Below are 24,606 nucleotides of genomic sequence, written 5' to 3' on the forward strand. Positions count from 1 at the left end.
TAAAAATATTTGTTTCGGTTTTTATCCGTTCCATAAAGAATTTCTACAATTATTTTACTTAAATATCTCCTATGTACAAACATAGCCCACTTACAGTTTTATTATATGTATATAGATAAGAGATAAGGAATCAAAGACACATGATATTTATTATTAATTTATTCCGGGTGTGATACTTATATACTTATTTTTATATAAAATAAAACTATTACCTACTAAAAGTTCCTTATCAATATTTACAAATTATATCTAAAGTTGACATAAATAAATATTAATCTAAAATATATTTATCCCTATTTTAAATTGTTGTATCACAATATTGAGTAGTTATTAAATCCTTAAAACGTATTAATTTATTAGCAGACAAAAAGGAGGAGACATATTTTCTCAGAAAATATGAGTCCTCACTATTTGTCCATTGATCTTATAATAAACTTTTCTAAGTCATTAATCTTTCAGAAACAGTATAACAGTTTTTTTACCAACGAAAGTTAAAAAGGCATTGTGTATTTCTTCTATATGGTAATATTTTTATGATGAAAATAAGTCGATATCCGAAGAAATCCATGTGAAAATATGACAAAAAATGTTTGGCCTCGCATATAAATTGGGTGAACAACGAACTTAGTATGGAAAATCGTCATTTTTCGTTCCTATTTCGCTGATTATTTATTTTAAAATTGGAATATTCCATGTACGTCATATTGTAAAATTAATGTGCAGTGATTATAAATTACTCTGTAAATTGTTTGATTGAAGCTATTTTTGCAATAAATATCTTGTGAATTCTAATACAAATTATGCCTAAATATTAATTTAAAATATACCTATATCAACCCTGTAGGAATTAACACGCGAGTATTATAATTAAGAATCTCAATAGTCCATAAACTAATAAAAAATATCAAAAAACACTCAAAACTAAACTTATCGTTTTTTGCAAACAGTATTTGAATCTTCGATATAAAAGATCAAAACATTATTATAGTAAATTCGTAAGTTTATTATAAATAATTAGTCAAGAATAACACATGAATCGCCTCTCAATCTGTTGAAATTAAAGCATCTCTAAATAATTAAATCTAATTAATTTGCTATGTTAATTATTAAATCCATTGAGTGTCAAATTTTGGTGGTGGGATACTAAGTACCGATGACAAGTAAAACTAAATAAGCGTCTAAACGTAAACATAGTTATAGCCGTGTGAAAATTTCGGTAAAAATTAACAAGTTTGTAGGGTTGACATATTCGAAAAATGCACACCAGACTGAATTAGAATCAAGAAAAAAGTCATAGGAAACATTTTTACCAAGCACAAGTTTATCAAATTCAGACGCTTCCCCGACCTTTTCAATAATTAAACAAAACTACTCGATTCCATAATTACGACATATATTAAATAGGACTTGGCACTATTATTTTTTTCACCATTCATTTTGAAATCCGACACACAAACTACTATGCTATAGATAAATATGCCTGAAGTTATTTGCCAATTAGCCCTATTCAACAACATTTCTATAAAAAATGCTCTATCAAATAAAATAAATAGATCAAAATCAGTTAAACCGTTTGACTGTTACGGTGCCACAGATACACAGACACGTTAAACATATAATACCTGTCGTCTAGGATTAAAAAATAGATAAAATGGGGGTGTTAGTAAGCAAGCGTCTAAATGTGCCAAGTCCCATTATATAACGCGTTTAAAGTACGAAATGTATGATATAACTACTTGATCCGGCCCTTGTGTGGCACATAGGCGTGATGGGGCGCGTCCCTCGTGCGCCGCCAGCCGCGCGCCGCCGCCGCCAGCGCCGCGCTCAGCGCCGCCACCAGCACGCCCACAGACACCGCTAGCGCTGACAGCACTGACGTCTTCATGCACGTCTGACCGATTGATGGACCTGATAATTACATGCACTCGTTAAGTGGGTGTTAGACGTGTGACAGAGTACGCGAACCTGTGGAATACAGTGTGAACAAACTTAAAAACCGCGATTCGTTCGATTCGCATACATTACTGGTAAATCTTTGTGGTAAATAGAAGCACTCATACAAACTACGCAATGTTTACGCATCCGCGCCGGCTCCGAGTTCGGCAATAGATACATAGATGCCTCTGTTTATTTCGGATTGCAATTTTATATGTTACTTCAGTTACGAAATCACATTATGCTAAACATGACCTAAAAGTATACACATATTGAGCTTCTGTACGGGAATTCTTCAACCTGACAAAAAATTTACAATTTTACAACATGCCGCCAGCGAAGCGCTAGTGTCGAACGACAATCCTCACTTACCCTTATTACTAGTTAGTTCGGAGTCTTCTTCCCCCTCCTGCAACACCCGCAAAGACTGGAAAAGTGAGATGTTTTCGGAAAGCCTCGGCGCGACGCTGGCGGGCGCGGCGCCGGCGTCGCCTTCTATCGAACGTTTGCGGACGCTCTTCATGTTGCGCCAATGGCATGGCTGGGACTGAAAAATATAATATTATTGATTATTTAAAGATGACTAGATGACGAAAGTCTTGAAAGTAATGACATATTATGCCTTTGCTCAACTTGAATAAAATCGAACAAAGATTCGAAGAACAACGAAGCAGATATCTAGTTAAATAACTATTTTTTCTTTACTTCGAATGATCATTCCGTATTTATTATTCCGTTAGTGACGTGAATAATAAATTAATTTTTAATCAACAATATTCTATAAATTATTCAACATCCAAAATAAAAAAAGAATAAAGTTACTAATGGATGGCCAGTATAGCCTTAGTCCAACTGTGACGAATTAAAAAAAATATTATTGTTATCTCTGGCTGAATCATTTATTTTTTATTTTAAAAACAAAATGCATACTCACAGGACATCTGCCGTGACACATCCTAACGTCACACTCGATATAGAGCGCGGGCGAGCCGGTGAACCGGAACGTCTTCATGTACGCGAACACTTGGGTCTCGAACACGCCGGACTCTGACCACGAGCCACGGAAGCGAGAGATCAGCTTGTCGTCCACTGGACAACTGGAACAATATTTATAAAACAAATTTAGTTAATTTAGTACATTCTTAATTATTCTATGATAACTTGAACCCCATAAATCATAACTTGATTCCCATAGAACAATGCTGATAGGTACTATGATAAAAAAGTTTGCAACATTTTATACAAACACAGACCTATATGACTAAAAAACTGATGCTTTCATTGGTGTTAGCAATGGACTTCTTGTGTCTGAGACACAGATATAATGAACATTAAAGATATTATTAGTAGGTACCTAAGGATTAGAACCTTATGGAAAATCGTTTGTGACATAGCTCGTTAGCAGTAAATAAATTCAATCGTTAATTAAAATCCAAATATCTTATATTTACCGGCGATAATAAGTAATAATACCACAGTATAACAATTTATACAGTTGTGCAATTCATACAGCCGTTATGACGAGAAAGCCAATGCCTAGACTGGCTCACGACGTTCCATACAAATTTTAATTAATACGTGTTCTGTTCTTGTTTTTATTCAGGCTGTGATGTCGCGAAACCCGGGGCAGTATTAAAAATAAACCTTAATTTAACAATTATAACATACCCGTATTCGTCTATGAGCTGTATCCGCTTGGTGGCACCGTTATGTGCGAAGCAGTCGTTCACCACGATGTCGAACCCGTCTGAAGTTTGACACAAATTAATAAAAATATAATTGCTATAGGGTGTTCGCACGCGATGGGCCGTTAAATCTCATGGAATTTATGTTCTGTTGTAAGGAACATATGGTCTGAGCCGGCACGTAGCAAAAAGAAAATAGATACCTTTTATAAGGTAGTACCTACTTTCGTGGACATACTCGATAGGTCTATACATACCTACTTAATACAAATAACCAGATATGTTTAAATTAATTTCGTATCTTGAACGAACTAGAATAAGTATGAACAGCATACCATAGGCGCTTCTCATGTAGATGAGTAAAGTGAGGGGGTCTCCCACCCGGACCGGGCCGGACACGCGCGCGCCGGTCGCGCCGTATCCGGACCGGATCTCCATGTAGCACTCCGGAGGCTGTAGTGTGAACACCACTGGGTTACCAGTAGCCACCCTAAAATTACATGAGGAATTAGGTAATTACCATTACTTTATTTCACAACACGTTACTGATGGGCTTTTACTAGTCTAGAAGCACTAATCATAGCATTGACTAGTTCCGTTTCGTGACGGAACGGAAGATGGTGGTGGGTGATAAAATTTAATTCAAGGAAAGAAAATCCCCTAAATCAAACCTCGGCAGCAGATTATCACTTAGCATGCGCGAAAGATGAAAACTACAAAAAACCCAATTAAAAAGTAAGTAATAATAGTATTTTTTTTTATTTGGATAATTTACAGCTTTATCGTAATTAGTGTCTTAACGAATTTTTAAGATATACTTAATAACTTGAAAAAATTCTAACAAACACAATTTTCAAAGTAAAAAAATCACCTAACTCAACTATTTTGGACGCTTGTAGTGATGAAAATTAAATAGAAACTCACTCAACATCGAGGAAGGGGAAGGTGACGGTCTTCCAGAAGTCATACCCGTACTCGCAGGTGACCTTGAAGTGCTCGTCCTGCTCCTCCTCGATCAGAGAGTTGTACTGCACTGTTATCGTGTTCCACATTAGGTTTTTCTGGAAAATATATCATTTTATTTATATTGATTGAGGTACCTACATCAATCAATCATTACGTACTAATAAAACAGTAAAAAAATATGTCCTTTCATTTGATTTATTAAAAAGCTGTAGATAGGGTAAATAAAATAACAATAAAAAAAAGGCTGTATAATATCTTTATGTACTTAGATAAAGTTCTCTCTCCTCTGAGCGTATTTTCGGTTGGAGCCTATGGGGCTTTCCTAGTTTTAAGTTAGTTAATATGTTCATTAATCGAATATTGAAACGTAATAATTTTGATTTTAAAATACAACATTCACTTCAAACTTTCTATTATAGATAGAATATTTGGACTTAGTACAAGTATTTTGAACGCGCACGTACATTTTATACTCCGGACGTCGTATTACAACGACCCGTGGTCACCGAGCGACTTTACTATTCATAGATATAAAACGTGTTAATTGACATTTCGCTTCGCTCGATACTCACAGTGGGATGTTTCCTGTTGTCATCGTGTTGGCTGTTTCTGCCCAGCGTCCCGCAGCGGTTGAGCTGAATATAGAACTCGTAGTAGTCCCGTCCTGTTCCGTTAATGTACATGCAATCTGGGTCATACGAGTATCCTGCGGATAATATAATGAGGATTTTGTCGTACAATAATAAAATATCCAAATAAATATCGTACTTCCCTGCGCCATTTCGCCACAGCGCAAATTTTAATATTGGCTTTTTTTAAAATATTGCTCAAGAAATAAAGAAAGAAAAAAGTATTTGCAAAAACCATAAAATTCACATTGATATAAGTACCTACTTAGCTACATCCGTTCATAATATTGTTGTGTAGTGAATGCAGTAAACCATTAGAAAAACTGTCACTTGGAAAACGGTTCACGATTTTCTGAACGACCTTGTTACAAATGTTTAAACCAATTACAACGGCCGGGAAAAAAAACTCTTCACAATCATCGAAATACTTTCCGGTAGCTGTCCCAAATTCTTCACTAACCGGAGCAGTAGCAATAGATAAACCATCTCTTAATTTCTTGACTCACCTATTGACAATCACTTGATTTGCTTTAAATTACATACTAAAAGAACCCATCACTGTATGTATTTTTGATATCTATTAAGAAATCTAGGCAATAAGGTTAGCAATTTAATCGTCAATTGGAAATACGGCGTCTAATTATTCTTTCAACGCGTGTTAAAGTAACTATACTCGACCTGACGGATTTCTTCGCCGGTTTAACGGTGTATAGTCGGCTGTGCCGTGGTGAATTGCATTGTGCTTTATAATAAAAATATGATACAAATGCGAGTTTAACTTACTTAGACTTATTTAGAACCCATAAAATGTATTTAAAAATATTATTGCACAAAATTATAAATAGATTAACTTATTATTAACTTAATGCTATATACCTATATAGTATTCTCTCTCTATCAGTCAACCATTTCAAAATCCATCGCAGCAGGACATCTATAAAAATAATTATTTGTTGACATTGTCAAAATATTGAAATCTCTTTTATGAAAATGTTTTATGTTAGACGCATTGCTAATAAGCTATATAAGGCAGACGTTAGTAAGAATAAGTATAGGTATGTGTAAATTGTTCAATGGGCATCCTAATATCTTCTAAACTAAATGTCTACACAGCTTTGTCACGTTTCACAGCGGGATTCACAAAACTCAGGTCAGGATTCGGAAAATCAATTCACGTTTTTTCCCATATTCAATTTTCATATTCGGTGAACAAATTTGGTATGCTCTTTATTTGGCATTTATTCAAGGTCGAATGTTGCGGAAGTCACATTGTCATCAGACCGTGGGAACATAGCAGATATAAAGAAGTTTGAAGATCTACGTGAGAAAATAAAGGTTTATGAACGTTGTAAGATACTTAGATAAAAACTGTAAACTGTCTTTATACCAACATATAATTTCTCAATTTCCTTCTCTTACTTATTTCAGCGATTTTCCGGTTTCTTCCTCAGTTATATACATCGTTTAACATCGGAACCCAAGATTTGCTTTTCTACGTTTTCTTTTCCACTTCGCATGACCGGGACCCAATCAGACCAGCAGAAGGACTCGTCATCGAAAGCACGTTTCGCCGAAAAATTTATTTTTGTTTTCTCAAAAATTTTCGCATGCCTGAATTAAAATAATCGGTAAATTCAATTCTGCTTGACTTAATTAGGTTAGGTAATAACATGATAATAGACTTTAAATAACTTGAACGTGCTTTCAATGAAGAGTGATTCTGTGAACTGTGGAGAGGGACTCCCGTCAGACCATTGGCACGCATGCATACCGTCCTACTTTCAGTCGGGACCAGACGGAAGCGGCATAGGTCTATAGTAGTATACCTTTCCGTTTTAATCCTCTCTTATATTTTTAAATTATATCTCTTATATTTATATGTCCGAAGGAGGCTTCGGACATATAAAATCAACTAGATATATCAACCCGACGATAGATATAGCTATGAACTCTTGTCTTGTTAGTCGGTGTCTGACTGATGGACAATGGCTCTATTATGACATGGAACTGTTAGCCCTTATAATTGTTTGCTTTTTGTCATCACTCTGTGTAAGAATAGCAGACGAAAATATAAACATAGAACGATATGTAAAATGACGTAAATTGTACCAAACAAATATTTATTTTATCAAGATGGTCAAGAATAACCAAAATTCAGGAATTTGTTTTTTTTTAATCAGAAGTTTCAGATGTAAGGATAGATCATAGATCATTTTTCTCTATAAGTAGAGACAATATAGAAGTACATTTATTGATCTTTTTTCCTTGATAAATAGTACTATTGGGAGTTTTACCTGCTGAGTATACAAGACCAGCAAAGGACCCGTTGAATCCTACCCTAATTTTCATGAAATCGTCCTGGCACTCTGCTTCGATATCTGAAAAAGAAAACAACTCCATTTAAACTTGGAACAATAATAGTTATCGACATCGCTATTCATATTACGCACTATGAATGGTCCAATAAAAACACAATGTGAAAACAAAGGGTTGCACAACTGCACATACCCTCGAAACGCGATAGCATCTCAATTTAGCATTGCAAACTTCTACATATTTACGAACGATGCTTTACATTTTTATCATACCGTAGTTATACCATAACAATTTGAATATTTTCTAATCTTTAAGTTGACCATTTCCTTTATCTGTATCTGTTTGTATATCTAGTATCTTCATACAAATGAACAGTCCCTAACCTTTTAGAATTTCAGTGATTCTAAAATCCGTACTCCTCACATAATTTACAAACATAAAAATCCTACTAAATAAAACTTAAATACGAAAATTTGGATGTTAATGTTGACGTGTGTAATTTTGACCACCACCTGAGACAGACAGATACTCACATTGCACTCTGCTGCTGTTGGTCCTGTGTCGCCGGTACTCTCTCTCCCACGCCGGCGGCTCCTTCCACGCGCCCTCGGGCGCCGGCGACCGGGGCTTGATGCTGACAGGAATGTAGCTGTTCTTCTCTGACAGGAACACCACCTGAGATTTAGAACAAAATAATTTAGAAGAAAATTGATATTTAGAAAAAAATTGCTCCTGAATAAGTTTTTTTCCACCGAATCTCGTCATTAGCACCTAGGATAGCAGTTTCTATACACAATAAATCACCAATACATAGACACCATGTTACTACATATACTATAATTAAAAGATCATACAATATCATACGTCTTTGTGTCTGACGAGACAAAGAAAAGACCCGCGAGATTCGAAGGCAACGCATAACTAGATTTTTTTAATAGTAAAAAATATTAACCATATTTATTATGATATAAATTATATTATATTAATCGATTGGAATTTAAAATGTGCGCGTGAAATTTTCCTTTTTAAAAATAGGTAAGTAGCTAGTTTTAATTTTTTTTTTGTTACAAACTTAGATGCAGAAGATACATTCAATATGTTTCTCCTCTTCAAGAACAGCAGATAACAAATCCACTGCTTACCAGCAATTTAATTGCAAATCATTTACTCGATGAAAGTTAGTTTTACAATTTGTTAGTACTAATAACATCATAACATATAAATCGTCTCCAGTCGTTGGCTTTAGTCATTCAGTGATTGCGAGTCATTCATTATAAAGTTGATAAGACTACGCAGCATATTGCGCTGGACTCCACATATGAGATTCCATCATACAGCACGGACATTGAGCAACACGAGATAGCCCTGAGATAAATAACACTAACAACCAGCTTCCTCACGCGACTTTTGACTGGATTTTACAATAAAGCAATTACTACGTGTAAACAAACTATTGTCTTAATTTGAGGAGTAAAACAAAGTTGTCGATGGCAATCTGGGGATTTACAATCGCTTCTTTAATTAAGTTTTTTCTTACTGTTGTTTCATTAAAATATTTTTAGGTCTATTAATTCCCTTTGGGCTTTGTTCAACTATGGAGTTCTAGAAATATAAATACCTACTTCTCATAAAAATCCCTATAATATTGAAATTATCGTTTAGAGCAGCATTTTAATGATAATAAAGTATAAAAATATCTTCATAAAAATGTCTGCTCTAATTCGTAGATTACATTTATTCAAAGCCAATATAGACAATATAGAGAGCTATTCAAAAGAGCACTTATTTTTAATTTGCCATAATTTTTAGTCTTTGGCCCAATCACTTGACGTTACACAAAAGTAAAACCGTTAAAACTATAGTATATTCAAATATGCAAATTGCGACCATTGTAACTAACTAAAAATATTGACAACAAACTGTCGAATTACGAAGAGTACGTACTGCACCATTTCACAGTCACGACCCCATGAAAGTTTTGCACAAAAAAGTTTAGTAACTGTGTCAGGGCGGTTCGCACGATGGCGGCGAAGCGGGCTGCGTCTGCGCAGCATCGCTGCACGCATTATAAAATTAGGCCAGTGGAGTTATCGCTACCTAGATGGCTTTATGCGCACTCGCCACTGTAATTTGACAAATTGATAAAAAACAACAGCAACAATAGTAAATATTCCACGAAATGATAAGCAACATGAATGAAGAAAATTAGCTGAACGAAATTGATGAACCTACTCATTTGTTTTTAGTGTTATTGTAAAACAAATTCATTACTTCGTGCATCCTCCTTCCATGCAATCAAGAGTTTTGTTTGGGCATTGTTTACATACTATCTATAACCAAGATGAGATAATAGGTAAAAGCAGATAAGTACATCAAAAGTTATAATTGAGTTATGAACGATAAACGAAGTTATCTTCACAAACCACTTTTTGCGACAAAAACAATCCAAACAGTTATCGCATGATTGAGTTGTAACAAAGTGCTGTTATTTTAAAATTAAACGCACGCACTTAGATGAATTAAACTAAATTGCATTATGGGAAGGGAAGTGCTTGTAGTAGGGCAGACAGTTGCGAGGCGGCGGTTCGTGCAATGTGAACCACACTACAGCTAGGCTTGACAGGTCACAGATGGATATCTTCTCACATGAGGACTCACATGACCAATATGGGAATGCTCAGAGCTTTATCTTGTACGGTTATAGTTATCTGTCATTGTTTGGCACAAAAAAAATATCTTTTTTAACTCTGCCTGTGGCTCGAAATGTAAATCAGTCAATATATAGGAAGATATACTTTATCCGATTGTTTTCCATTATGCTGACGTTGTGAAAATTATTATAGTCAGCAATTTTAATAGGACATTGTATCATGCTTCTTTTTCTGTAATTTGCTTTTACAGAGAGTTTTTGACTTAGATACAGATACACCGTATTTACAGAAAAATCGTTTGTATCACTTGTGATTTCATCAAAAAATACTTTTAAATAACCGCACAAGGGGACACCAGAGTTATAAATTTATTAGTTGGTAAACTCTTTATTCCACAAATCATATAAAAAGAAAGCATAAAATAATGGCGGACTTATCCCAAACTTATTCTATTATATATTAGTTTGTCTCCGTGATTTAGTAATCATAAGACAAACGGACCAGATAATTAATAACCAAGAAAATGATTCTGCAGAAGTAACTAAACCAACACATGGAATGAAGTGGTCAAAACAATTCCAACCAACATACCCTTGAATATTAATCATTTCTAGAATAACATTGCCCAGAACTCTGTCATGGTTCTCTCGCATTTTATACAGTTACAAGCCCTGTTGACGCTATCTTTCAACTTTACCTTTTATCATACACATCATACTTCTCACGATCCTAATATAAATCCATCAAGATTTCTTAACTTTGAACAATACGTGTTTAACAGAAATTCATTGAACTGCGGAAATATTTCTGCGGAAATATTTCTTCGACTATTTCTTATTCAAATTTTTCATGTCACTACATTTTCATCTCAATATTTATCTTCCTTGTTTCTGGGCTTTGAGGGGTTCCAAATATAACCGGGAACATTCTCACTAGTTTTACTGGCAAACAGTTCCATGGATTGTTCCATGAGTGAGTGAGAGATGAGTGAGAATTATTTTTCTCAGTTTGAAGCCTACACGCGACGATGAGAGAGAGAGATTTATCTTCCTTGTTCTATTAAGTTTATCGTCTCATACCATATTCATAGCGCGTTTCAACTTTACTTTCCTTTAACTACTTGATATCAATTCCGTCGCTTTCCTAATCTACTTACTTTTTAAACAAAATTTAATAAAACATTGTTTTTGGCATTTCCTTAAATTTCTAAGGTTGAAAAACTTAGAATGTACCAATTGCTTCACTTTATTCCTCCAGATCTAATTGTGAAGTCAATCAAAGGAAAGGGCTATTTGGAGATTCTTTTAATAGGCTAAAAACTTGTCACAATTTGAAAAATCTCACGAACCAATAAATCGCTATCAAGCTAAACGTGGCCATCGAGTTTGGACTCTTGGCTCTGTCTACCCCGTGAGGGATACAGACGTGATTTTGTATCTGCAATTTGGAGTATTTCAGTAAGAGCTATGGTATATATTGATTGATAACATAATCTTCCCGTGGCCCTTCGCAACATTGCTCGCCATTGTAATATTGCACAAGCCTGGACAGTGGCCATAGAGGCCTCTCCATTGAGCTCGATACAGTACTTACTTATTCAACAGTTGAGCAATGTTACTCTACTCCACGCATATCTATGGTACTGGGTATGGCAAGCCTCAACACGCGGCGAGGGCAGCTCACGCGTGAAAAAGCGTAACAGTGTTAGAACATAATTATACGTTATGTTATCTTGTGTCCCAATTTCCCTTACGATTCAGTTTTCCCAACGGTCTTGAGGTTATTTTTGCTAATAATACAAAACGAATAAATGTATAAGAATATATTTTTTAAAAAGAATCGAATTGATTTAATGATAAATAAACTGAAATGGAACACAATTTACTTAACCCATGAAATTCGAATGCCATTTAAAAGATTTTCACTTTTCAAAAGTAGGTCCGTAAACACGTCCAAAAGAAATGTTAATCTTGATCAAATCGGCGTAAAACTATCCTACTTCATACGGCGCAAAATGTAAAGAAATCTGTCAGACTGTGTCTAATGATAACTTAGCCGTGGCGTTAGTCACCGATCGGCTAAGAATTCTGTCAATCACTCCATCAATAGCTGTAATGGGTGTAAATTGGTAGCCAATATAAAGCCTTTCACCCATTTCCCTGAGATAATTGTGCCTAATTGTACTGGTGTGGCGTCGCGAGAGACGCTTTGTTAGATTTGGACATAAAATATACAAAATACAGAAACTATTTTCCATGCATTTAAACTTTAAAATCTAAAGAATAGAACTATAATAAGAAAATTATCATAAAATCGCGTAGCATTCTTAAAATAGTTACACAGCTATGTTGTGTCTCAAGATATCTCTGTGGAAGTTTAAGAAAATGGGTAAAATAGTTTATTGTGGTCTTTCTAAAATGTAGTACAGAAATGTCAATGTGAGCAATAGTGAAAACAATTTTTAATCGTTCCGTACGTGCCTTGTACCTTTCTTTATGTAGGTATTTGGTTACTATTACTATCCTATTGTCAATGGGTTATATCTACAACATTTGTGTTTTTCTATCGCTACTTACCGAATGCCCTCAAATTCCAACAATGTGGATCCCAAACCACGACCCGCGAATTATGTGCATTTGTGACAATGAAAGTAAGAGTTAATAAAAACAAGATCATCTATAATTTCGGAACTATTGTAGCATGAATCTTCCGACCACACACGGAATTTCTGTGCTTTATGGAATTTGACCTAGTCACCTGGATTTTAACCACAGATTATTAATATCTTAATGTAAATGACAGTTCAAACGTTACCACAACATGTATTCTAATTTACCTAGGTTCTGATTGTGTTATTATTTGTAGCAAAATGTGGGGCAACCCTAATAACCGATGGATGTTTGAAGCTTTGAAGTCTGTGAGAGAGTTCAAGATGGCATTCATGCATAACCAAAAAAAATACCTATAGCAATACTTGCACTAAAAGTGGTTAGCCCAAATAAAGTGCGGCGTTATTCCGAAATTTAATCAGTAACTTTTACCATTAGTATTATGTACGAACGAAAATCAACTAATTTTATAGTCTTCATATATTACTAGTGTAAGTAGACATTCTAAATATGCATTACCCGAATGCATATTCGGAATGTCCACTTATCTTGCAGATCCCAAAAACTGCCACAAAGACAAAGTAGCGAAATTGTTTTGTAATTATCCGCGAACAATGATCAAACCAAAACAAACACAGGTTCAAAAGCACTGATTTGTAAGTATGTATAAATGAAAGGGAGAACACAGAGACAAAACTTTGATTTAGATATTTTTATGGTTTGACATACTACTAAAAGTTTCATTAATAAAAGAGACAGCTATTGAGATAGAAATAATGTTTACATAAATAAGACTTTTTACACAACTTTATTTATTTTATATAATAAAACAATATTTTTTTATGAGATTGCTTAAAAATCATCGAACTAAATAGTATATGTATGAATCAATGGATTCTAATTATACTTTATCTCTTTAAATTATATAAATGATTTTCAAATAAATAAAGACTTAAATTTTATATATACACATATGTATCCTGCAAGATTCTTATTTGAAAATTCTACGTTATGGTTGTACTTAAATACGGACAGGGCTGAGTCGGGCCTACGAAAGTGAAAATACGGATGATGGTTTATTGTGACTCGTGAACATCATAATGCGAACATACTATGCATTAACAGATATAAATTGGTTATTTATTTGTACAAGACTCCACTGTCAAAAGATTTTTGTTATTTATTAAAATTGTATGACATCATAACTTATTAAGTTTACGAAGATAGTACCGATAACCTCAACCGTAAAACTAATTGGCGGAAATAACTAGAATATACTATCTATTGTCAAAAAATAAGCATTGAAAGTGTAACTTACAGGATCTTGTTCACTGCCATCGGTCTTCAGGGCCTCTCTGGTTTCATTCTGGAAAATAAATGTTTTCAGGTATGAATACAATAATTATGTTTAATTAGAATCTTGTTATTCGGCACCTATTGCTTAAGCATTTTAACAGAAACGAACATAGAAATAGTAAATTTTTAACTATATGAAACGACCACTTTTTATAAATGCACATTTTATTTCTCATTCTAGGAAAGTATTATTATGACAGTATGTACCTACGTTTATATGTCGTACAATAAAGTTATCATACACAATTTTGACATCTAAGAATTATTTTTATGTTTCAGCCACAATGTTAAATTGTTTTATGAAATATTTTTTTGTTGGCAACAAGCAATTATGTACAATAAACATTTGCATAACAAACTATACATAGGTAAAAACTGGTTAATTGATGGTTCAAAATGATTGATTAATTGACACAAGACCTACATACTCTTAAGTGACGTTTTCTCGTAGAAAGTCACATATACAAATTCCCGTACCTTGGTGTTAGCGGCAGGCAGCGGGTCAGGAGGATCGTCTCCCGACCCCTCCTGCAGCTCTGAAGACGACGAGGACGAGCTGACGGACACCACTGACACCTCTGTCGACGACTCCGATGACTCCGCCGATGATGACGCTTCACTGCTGTGCTGGCTGGCTGCTGCTTCTGTGCTCTGTACAAAAATTATATTATTTCTAACGACAAATCAAATACGCGTTATGTAATACTTAATATTTTACGCGTCCATTTAGTTTAGACACATATTTTATAATAAACCTAAGACTCCGAATTATAAGTGAATTATTGTATTCCTTATGAGTCAATAAAGATCTTCAAACCTAATAACATACGTCGCTAATGAATTTATTAAATATGTCTTAGCTGCCAGTTGGAATAAACAATCAAACACGATTATTGAATGACTAACTACGAATGATATAACCACAACCAATAGATGTAGATTAAAAAAAAATACAGATAAGTATATACAATATTTTATAAATAAGTCACTTACTTTTATGATTGCAAGACAGCTACAAACAAATATGAGCCTGAAACAAGCAACACAAATAAATTAGATAAATTAGCAAAAAATACATATAACGTCATCGTTTATTCTCAATTAGATCAGGTGTCCCTTACACCTGATCTTGTTAATCTAACGTGTAAAATGAAAAAACGCAAATGTGTAAAACACTCATTAAAATGCCAATAAAGTCATTAGGTAATACATATATGTAGTCTACAACATAGAGGCCTCTTCTTTCTGTTACGGTGTGTTTTCCCACCACAGCATAGGACCACTCCATTTTCTTCCGTGGATATCGTGCGAGGCAATTAAGGGATAGATATCCTTGGCAGCTGACAGGCAACAATAGCATTCCCTAACAGGGTTATATAAAATAAACACATTTTCTTTCTTTATATCAGGCCGGTTGTAAAACACAGTTATCTTTTATTTATCTTTAAAATTAAGTGGCCACGCCTCGTTACAACCCTAAATACAACCGGAACAAGCGAAGATATAAGAAAGAATATAGTCCTCTATACTTCGATCCAGATTTTTGGCGGAGAACGGAGCGGTCAAACGGCAAACAGTAATGACAGAAACGACTATGTAGACGTTTGATTTGCGAACCCAAAAAATCATAAAACGAGAATCGATTCCATTGCGAAAACAATCGAGCAGCGGTAATCGCAATTTGAGAATGTTTCGCCGCAGGACGTCGTGACCACCAGGAGCTATTACAGGACTATTGATTAGTGCTTTATTCCCTACAATCAGATATAGGTTTAAGTCCAGTATTTGCCCAGTTTCTTCGCAAACCCATCTGAAACTTTGGTTAGCGCCCGACTTTTGGGGAAGCAACAATACTGGACGTAAACCCTAATTGCCTACAACCGTTTTTCTTGAATTCATAGTTTGTAATCCACGATTCATGTCATAATTTCGTAACGGTGTGCTTCTGGACTGCTTTTTATCAGAAACATATAAATGATATAGTCACAAGTCGCGGAAGGAAAATTAATTATGATCTAATGAAAGAAATTGTTGCAGAAACTATTAAAATCAGTGACAGTACCATCCCTGTTGATTTTACTAATATAGGTATGCATTGTAAATTCTAAAAATCAGAATCATTCTTCTTCACCATATAGTTAAATACATTTAAAATATTCGCCAACTCGGAAAAGCTGTCCTTTACAAATCCGAAAGAAAAACCTTCAGCAAAACAAAAGCTTTTCTCACGAATACGTGTAGGCTCACGACCTTACGTTCTCACAAAAATCAAATAATGCTCATACAAACAACTATACAAAGATAATTTAGAAAATAAGCAAATCAATGTATCTAGAGTTTTCTGAGAACAATGAGCATTTTTCTTCGAAGCTAATAAAATTATAGGCCGGGTCAAATTGAATACGAAACGTGATACATTCTAATAGTGAGTTGCTGTCCATCGTCTGCAAACAAAACGCAGCTAAACGAAGGCAAACCAAGGGCGAGGTCGCATTGCGTCTGCGCACTTTTGAAACATTAAAACAAAGACGAGATTATGGAAACTGATATTACGAACATACGTAGATAGGGACCAAATATATAATTATATTTGTATCGAATGTACGTTTTCTCTCAGTGAGCTACGTAACTTGTCCGGGCATGGTCCTTGTCCCTATGCTTAAGTGCTTAAATGTTCATGCGAACACTCACTAATTTACACCATTCGACTAAATTTCTATTTGGTAACCAAATAAAACTTTAATTAAAAAATATATATTCATTAAGTTACTACACCAAAAATATTGTTACAAAGACAGAAATAATAATATTGCAAAATCCATTTTAAAAAGCCATGCGTCTCCATTCAAGTGAAATAACCAATTTAAATCGCTTCTGTGTATGCGCAGGATTCAGTGGCCGGTCAAAGCGCAGGTCAAAAGACACGGCCGGTAATGACAGGGCGGGTAATGACAGGCCGGCGCAAGCGCAGATTGAACTGTATCGATTGCTGCGGTTTTGATCAATTTTATAACTATTAAATATATTAGGTGTGTTGTGTACCTCTGTAATGTTTGGGAAACAATGTTTGTATGTACCACTGATGCGCTGGGTCGATGACATCCATAAAGCCAAGACTTGTAGGAGGACAACTATTCAAACTACAGATACGCCGGATTAAATGGAAAATCCATGAAGACATGTATGAATAATTTCGGTGTGAGGTAAAAGAATCTCTTAATTATTTGTAAATCAGCTAAAATAAAAAAAACTGAAATTATTATTGTAAATTAGTTTCTACAATTATATTTTACCTAGTCATTTTTATGTTCGTCGGATCTACGATACAAGCCAATGTAAGCTTATTCAATTACCTAAATTTTTATGTAATTGTATACCATATTTTAAGACTTCCTTTCTAGATCAGATACCCGTTAAATTGGATCGATTCGAGTATAACCCTTCGTCACGGCAGTTAATGACTGGTCAGTTACATCTGTCGGTTCAACTCTTCGCTGGTTCAAGTTACATTTGTCTGCGTGAAGTCAGATTACCGAACAGCTTCACCACTCATTAAGTAATATCCTGTAAGAATTGAATAAAGAAATTTTATTATATTTAATTTGAAGAGGCTGAACGCTTTTCGACTGATAAATTAAATTTATTTCAATATGACACTCAATCATTATAGGATAAACAGAAAAATAACACAGCAGTATCGAGAATGGATATTTTGAATGAATGATTATTTGAATGAGTATGAAATTAGCTAAATAACTATTTAGGTAAAGGTAAATAGTAAAGGAGCATTCTCTTCATATTTTACGACTTAACGAGAACCATATTATTGAAATATCGTGGGCCGGGTCGTGAGGTTCCCTCTATTATGGTTGAGCTACGCGATGGCTGTTCCATGCGTCAACTCGTGAACGGGTGCTGCCAGAGGCAACTGGTCATCTCGTTTCTCATATATTTTCATGTAAGTTAATTGTGTTTCACATCGATATATATATATATATATATATATATATATATATATTATAATCAGCACTCGGATCACAATCATAACCTGTTTTGATATACCTTTTGACTATGTACATTATGTACTTTTATATATTAAAAACTTTTATATAGTAAAACATTGTAAGAAACAATAATGGTAAGCCGATCTGGCATGATAGGGACCAACACTGTTCAAATGAGTTTCTTTCGGCATTTCTTCTCAGCAGTGGTCGTTCCGAAATGCCAGTAGTTTGTAGCTTGTGAGAAATAACTATAAATATAAAGATTGACGAGAAAAGTGCCTGTGAAGGTCTAATTTCTGAATAAATGATTTGAATTTGAATTTGAATTTGAAATGATGTTAAAAATCGAGGTTAAAGGTTGACCTCGATTACATACCTTTAAGTTTGATATTGGCGAGGTGGAAATGTATAAAAAGATTACCGAAAGACCTCATGTATTCATGTGGTCATGTATACTATATGATTTTTAGGGTACAATGTAAACGAAAAAGTAGGAAAGCGTTTTAACGCTCATCGGCTGAGCAAACGGGAAAACGCCTATATAAGAGAGAGCGAGAGTATAGAGCTTCGTTACCACATTTCAACAATACTATTTGAGTTATCACAATCTTGAATATATTCACAAACTTTTTATTTTAATAGACGTAAATAGGCCAATCCGCTGATTCAACCTTAGATTGGCACCAAAATGAGGGTACATAAACAAAGGTTCATATACAATACAATGATCACATCACATGTCGTACAATTTACCCATACTAAGCCCATAATCGGCCCAATAAACTAAGATCCCATCAAACCTAATCAATTGTACTACCATCAAAAATATACTTATTGCTTTCAATCGAAATGAGAACAAAAGATCTGCCCAATTTGCATCTGTCTGTATTCACCGACAAATCGACTGAACTCTGAACTGGTCGTGATTGGGAGCGCAATCAATCGATATCTAGAATCGAGTCGTTTACTCGGTTATAATCGATATGGTTCGTGATCTATTGAGATTATATCGTCCGTTATTCTTGCATATACAGCGGAACACGCCATTATTATCAAAATTCCGCTTTGTGTACTTCAGTTACGTCAATGCAGAAACTGCTGAAAGTGTCTGGAAATAGCGGGTACTTGTAATAAACTTAAATACATAGGTATGTAACCAACACAAGGTTTCCTCCTTTTCTTCACGTCATAAACCTCAACCCTCAACCTGCTGAGAGATTAGTAGGTTTTCGTTATTTATCCGAAACCTTGGAAAATTGAACATTTTCAATAAAATTGATTTATCACTTTCTCAAATTCCGATATCTACAAAAAATAAAAAGACGTAGCCAATAAAAAAAAAACAAATATATATTCATGCGTAAACCCATTTTCTATTTTTAGGTACGCGAATTTGGAGCATAAACAAGGTTTCCATGCTTTGACTTCTGCGATAAAAACCGTGAAAAAATGCCATTCAATTTTGTTTATTTAGGCGCATTCTGAAGACCTTATTGTGTTACGGGGACAACGCAAGTCGAACAAGAGCTTTGGACCGATTGATTTTTTTGTACATTTTTCAATAAATATATTTGTCTTTAGATGGATCGACTATGTAAAAGAAATTTCTAGCAACAGCTGGGTGAGGGTGGCCCAGGATAGGATGGTCGGTTGACCCTATATGCTATAACGAGTTCTACACGTGTACTAGATTCGATCGAAATGCGTGATTGAGTTAAATATCTTCACTTTATAGTCCCATAAAGACCTACCATAATTGTTTTTCTTTAATTTTCTATTTACAAACACTAGCTCACTTACAGTTTTATTATATGTAGAAGTCATTCTTCGACATAATAATTTCAGTACGTACACTCACACAGTTCACTCATAATGTATCGTATGCTCGAACTCGCTCGTTGAAGTCTTTTGTATTGGCGCCATGTTACGTCATTCGTTTCTACTAAATAACATGGAATTCTTAATTTCTTGTGTATGAATTATTATTTTTTATAATATTCTACGTAACACGTTATCATCTGTATTTGTTTTTTTTTTAATAACTAGTGCAAATAGTCTGCCCTCAATACATAATTTTGTACCAACTTGTAATAAAGTACGAAAGAGTATGAACATCGTGCAAGTAAACATTTAACTAGTCGTTTCATTATATAAAATAGTTTAATAATGGGATTTAACATCTGGATATTTTGTATTATTTAATTGCCTTTGTCCGTGGCTTCATCTGTGTGTAAAGACGATAAGATAAAATTTGCGTTATATTAAAAATGTGACGCAAATTTTATCTTAACTTTAGCTATAACAAAGAATATAAATTCATTTCGTCAATAGTTATTGTGTCTAGATAATATAAACATGGCAATGTATATACAGTACATATGAGATGAAAGAATACTTATAATTATTTACGGTCAATAGCACAGCACAGACAGAAATAAAAGTCATTGTTTTCTCATAGGCAAAAATAAAAGTTATTTTGTCGTTTATTGACCCCAAGAATCTTATACCTCACAGATTAATCGTCCCTAAATAAAAATATTTTTTTCTTTACATCCCATATTATGCACATACATAGTTCTGTTACAGTTTTATTTATTTTTTAAATGCGTTGTGCAAGTCATCATACCGCGGCCTCGCCGCTTCCTCAGTCCCCACTCGACCTCATTACCGGTTCCTCCTCACATCTGGGTCAAGTCAAGGAGTCTCTTGCAATTAAGCATGCATATGTAAACAATAACATTTTAATAAACAACCTAATTAACAGTGTTAATTTGTGAAGGTTCATTTTTATTTGCATTTTTGTGATTGTGTAAATTTCATCCACGTTCATTAAATTTTGTAACAATTACGCAAACACTTGACGAGAATCAAAAGAAGTTTTATTAATGTAAGCTATAGAAGTCCTGTGTCCCAGATATTGTTAACGGAACTTATGTCCCACGTATACTGTAAGATGCTTCAAACATTTTTTTAAATATTATCTTCTTTACATAAGTCTACATACTATAGATTTATAATAATCTCTTCATTGAGCAGGTATAAGACCAATAATAAAGACTGTAAATAAAATTAATATAAAAACTATGAAATTGAATGAAATAGATACCTTATGGAGGGAAGTTGATGAAGACGTATCACATGTTCTATGTTGTAAGCGACTACCCTCCAAAAGGTACCTTTTTCGTGCAACGTCACGCATGTTTCAGTGGGTTGCGCCAGGCAGCTTTGACGTCAACTTTAACGCTTTGTTCTTCCGCTTTAATTTTGTCTAAACGTCAAAGGCGAACAGGTCAAAGTCAACGTCAAAGTTGACTGGTGCAACTCACCCTTATTTCTAAGCATTTTTGTTAAAGTCACCGCATCATACTTATCCAATTACTCTTTTCTCATTAAAACAAAAAGATTAAGCTTAACGGATCGCAAGATCACACGATCTTGTATCGTACTGTAATACTACGCGTAGTTAGGAATTAATTTATCGATTGTATACTATTATACGAAGCTCAGGGCTACTGGGTGCCCCCGTTGTTCTAATTGAACTGTTCTCAAACAATCGAAACAATCGTGAATCTTTATCAAACAATGATTCGCATTCTCACAAGGTTATAATAAATTTCGTAGATAGTAAGTGATATTATCGTGGCAATCAAAATCCGTTTATTCCGAAATAGAGCGGCTTTTTCACGTCTAGTAAGTACTTACTAAATATGAATTCACGCAGTTGTTTATCATAAAATCCGACTGGCCCTGACAGTAGGGCCTAACCCAAGAAACGCTGGCTTGTCGTCAAGCTTGATATGCGTGCCAATGGTCTGACAACTAGGAATGCTGTCAACCTTACGAAGTGGAGATGAAAAAGTAAGAAAGCGGGAAGGCTCCGACTCTCAACGGTTGAGGAAGAAACAGGGAAAACGCTCAGATGATAGAGAATTGTTAATCATAAAAATTAAAGCATCTCCGCCGCAGAGCACGACATAGAAATTGAATATCCATTCGTACTTCACTTACAAAGTTCATACGTCACTTACATATAGTTATTTAAATAAGTATTGAAATAACTATGAACGAATCTGACTGTTCATATTTTATTTGCCTAAACAATTGATGTTCAAATATCAATTCTTCTAAAAGATAAATGTAATCAGTTTAGGTGAAGTCAACATAATCACATATCTACGTTATGTATAAGCTATAATTTTTGATTTTGAACATCTTTCTCACATTTAAGAGTTTTCCAGGTTCCTTCCGAGAGATACGCTTCGCTTATCTACAATTTACCGCACGGTCTTCGGTATTCTTAGTTGTCAGACCATTGATTTGCGAACATCTCCCATTTCCTATTTTAAAAGAGATTCTTTTCTTTCTGGTGTATAAGGTGAACTTCGATTTATATTTTTTCTCAAAGGGTAATTGTTTTCGATTTAAAGATTATGTAAACTATAAAGCCAGGCGACATGTGCGCTACTCCCGAGCGGAACGCACCGTTAGCGCCACGCCTGGCGTGACATCTCGGCTTTTCGCGTCTGGTGATAAACTGACGATGACCTATTACCAATGTCACCGTTTTCTCACACCGCTGCCAGTTTTGTTTTTTACAATGTAGAGGATTCTGGGAGGTTTAATATTAAAATTTGGTTCCTGAAAAAAAGAACCGCTCCATATCCTCCCGTAGATGTCATGCGAGGCGACTACTGTCTAACAATTGCATTCCCAAGGAGGAGAAGAAGGCTCCAGGCTGCGCGACGTTACAGCCCCTAACGAGGGAGGGAGAGCGAATTGAAGATTAAATATTACGTCACAACCCTTAAAAACTCGATAAGGACTATGGTATTGAGTAAGAGGCAAAACCCATCATAAACGCTTTGGCAATAGGCCTAAGACTCCAGTTTCCTAAACCTTCCTTCGATTTCCTGCGGTACGAAGAGTATTTTCCTTTTTTAACTTTTCCATTTTTTCTCTATAACTCTCCAATTTTACCATAAATTTAACTGTTTTATCCACACACGATAAGTATAAGTAGTACTAAACTATTGGAAATATTCGAATGGCAGGTGGAAGTACCATTTCTTTTTTCGTTGAAATAAAGACACCTTCATTAACAATAACTTGTTAAGATCATTAAAATTTCATTAGATTAGTATTGACATTTATGAAAAATAGTGATTGCATTGGCCCCTATTTTAGTTTATATTGATAATCAAGTATTTTGAGAACTCAATACTTTTTGAAATATGCGAGCAAAGGTTTTAGACACCAGAATACTTCCATAGAACGTATAGAGTGGATTTTTCTTGAAGTATAAATAGGCATTTCTATCGCTGTAAGATTTCAAATATAATGCTCAGTCTCAACTTCTTTATTTAAGATTTGGATGCGATCGGATCGCGTCGAATGCTAGATGGTTTCCGTTCGAGCGTAGCGGGGTCACAGAACCAGTACAAATATAATTCCTTTAGTTTACCGCGTCCAAATGGACAATTAATTACGTGGCCAACTGTACATTGTTCCTGATATTTTTACGCTACATCTGATATGTAATGACTGCAAAATTAGAATAGTCAATTGGTGATATTTATTTTTCATTTGAAGTAGGTACCTGACTACTTAGATTATTACTAAAATTATGCGGTAGTCAGTAATCAGTTCTATAAAGTCAAAATCAGCAATTAAAATAGAAATCTATCAGCACCGAAATATGAAAAGTTGCGGAACTACCAGTCCATTTGGGAAATTCTATATGTACTTATGCAAAATCCTGAAATTCCCACGAAAGCAAAACTAAACTTGTTATCAATGAATGAAAGCACCTTTATAATACAGTATTTAATTTCCGTAATATTTAAATTCTGAAATGAATTTGTAACCAAGAGCAAACTCAAACCGCGCTTTAACTTGGGATTGGGCGGGCGGTTTTATTTTGACGTGTCGTCGTCTCGTCGCGATGTGTCGCGTGCTTTGCGTAAGCGGAAAATGGCATCTTTCGGAGAAAGCCGCCTAATTCTAACAATTATTTGAATTCAATGTTGAATAGTAAAATATTTTTCAGATATTTAATACATATTTGATTTTGTATTTTATTACTTTTATTGATCATATAGTTCACATAAAATTCAACAATAACCACAAATAGCTGATGTTTTATTACCATTTTATAATAATATAAAAAAAAACATAAATAAAATTTCCCCGAAACCATACAGAAAAACAGCTTACTTAAAATTCAGCAGCATTTTGCACAACTCGAAAATCTCACAGTTACACAAATTCAACAGTCATAGACACCACACATAACTTTTTGAAACACGAATCGGCGCGAAATGTCTTGAGGTCCCGAGTGCGCTGCGCATAGCGCGGCGTCCGGCAGGCAAATGTTGTCAGCGGCAGCCTCCGGCGCACCTCGTCATGCGCGAAATGCCAGATCTACGGGGCCTTAATCGCTCACTAAACAATTTAGG

The 24,606-nt window shown here is 34.7% G+C and overlaps 1 protein-coding gene across 1 annotated transcript; it reads right to left on the reverse strand.

The window, feature by feature from the left end:
- Nucleotides 1-175: 175 nt before the first annotated feature.
- LOC128674014 (uncharacterized protein) lies at nt 176-24,586 on the reverse strand. Its single transcript, XM_053752238.1, has 13 exons — nt 24,365-24,586; nt 15,141-15,177; nt 14,625-14,798; nt 14,110-14,157; nt 8,065-8,206; nt 7,510-7,593; nt 5,159-5,292; nt 4,545-4,681; nt 3,956-4,110; nt 3,604-3,682; nt 2,870-3,032; nt 2,308-2,482; nt 176-1,908 (listed from the first exon to the last, which is right to left on the reverse strand). The coding sequence occupies exons 1-13, from the start codon at nt 24,379-24,381 to the stop codon at nt 1,733-1,735; spliced, it is 1,521 nt and encodes a 506-aa protein (XP_053608213.1). The 5' UTR covers nt 24,382-24,586; the 3' UTR covers nt 176-1,732.
- Between the last annotated feature and the right edge of the window lie 20 nt (nt 24,587-24,606).

This window comes from Plodia interpunctella, chromosome 12, assembly GCF_027563975.2.
Source record: "Plodia interpunctella isolate USDA-ARS_2022_Savannah chromosome 12, ilPloInte3.2, whole genome shotgun sequence".
Classification (NCBI taxonomy): domain Eukaryota; kingdom Metazoa; phylum Arthropoda; class Insecta; order Lepidoptera; family Pyralidae; genus Plodia; species Plodia interpunctella.

Excerpts from the sequence above, each read along its gene's own strand:
- LOC128674014 (XM_053752238.1), bottom strand. Across the intron at positions 5,293-7,509 it reads TGGTCTTGTATACTCAGCAG|GATACTCGTATGACCCAGAT; the intron begins GTAAAACTCCCA and ends TATTATCCGCAG. Across the intron at positions 4,111-4,544 it reads TTCCCCTTCCTCGATGTTGA|GGTGGCTACTGGTAACCCAG; the intron begins GTGAGTTTCTAT and ends ATGTAATTTTAG.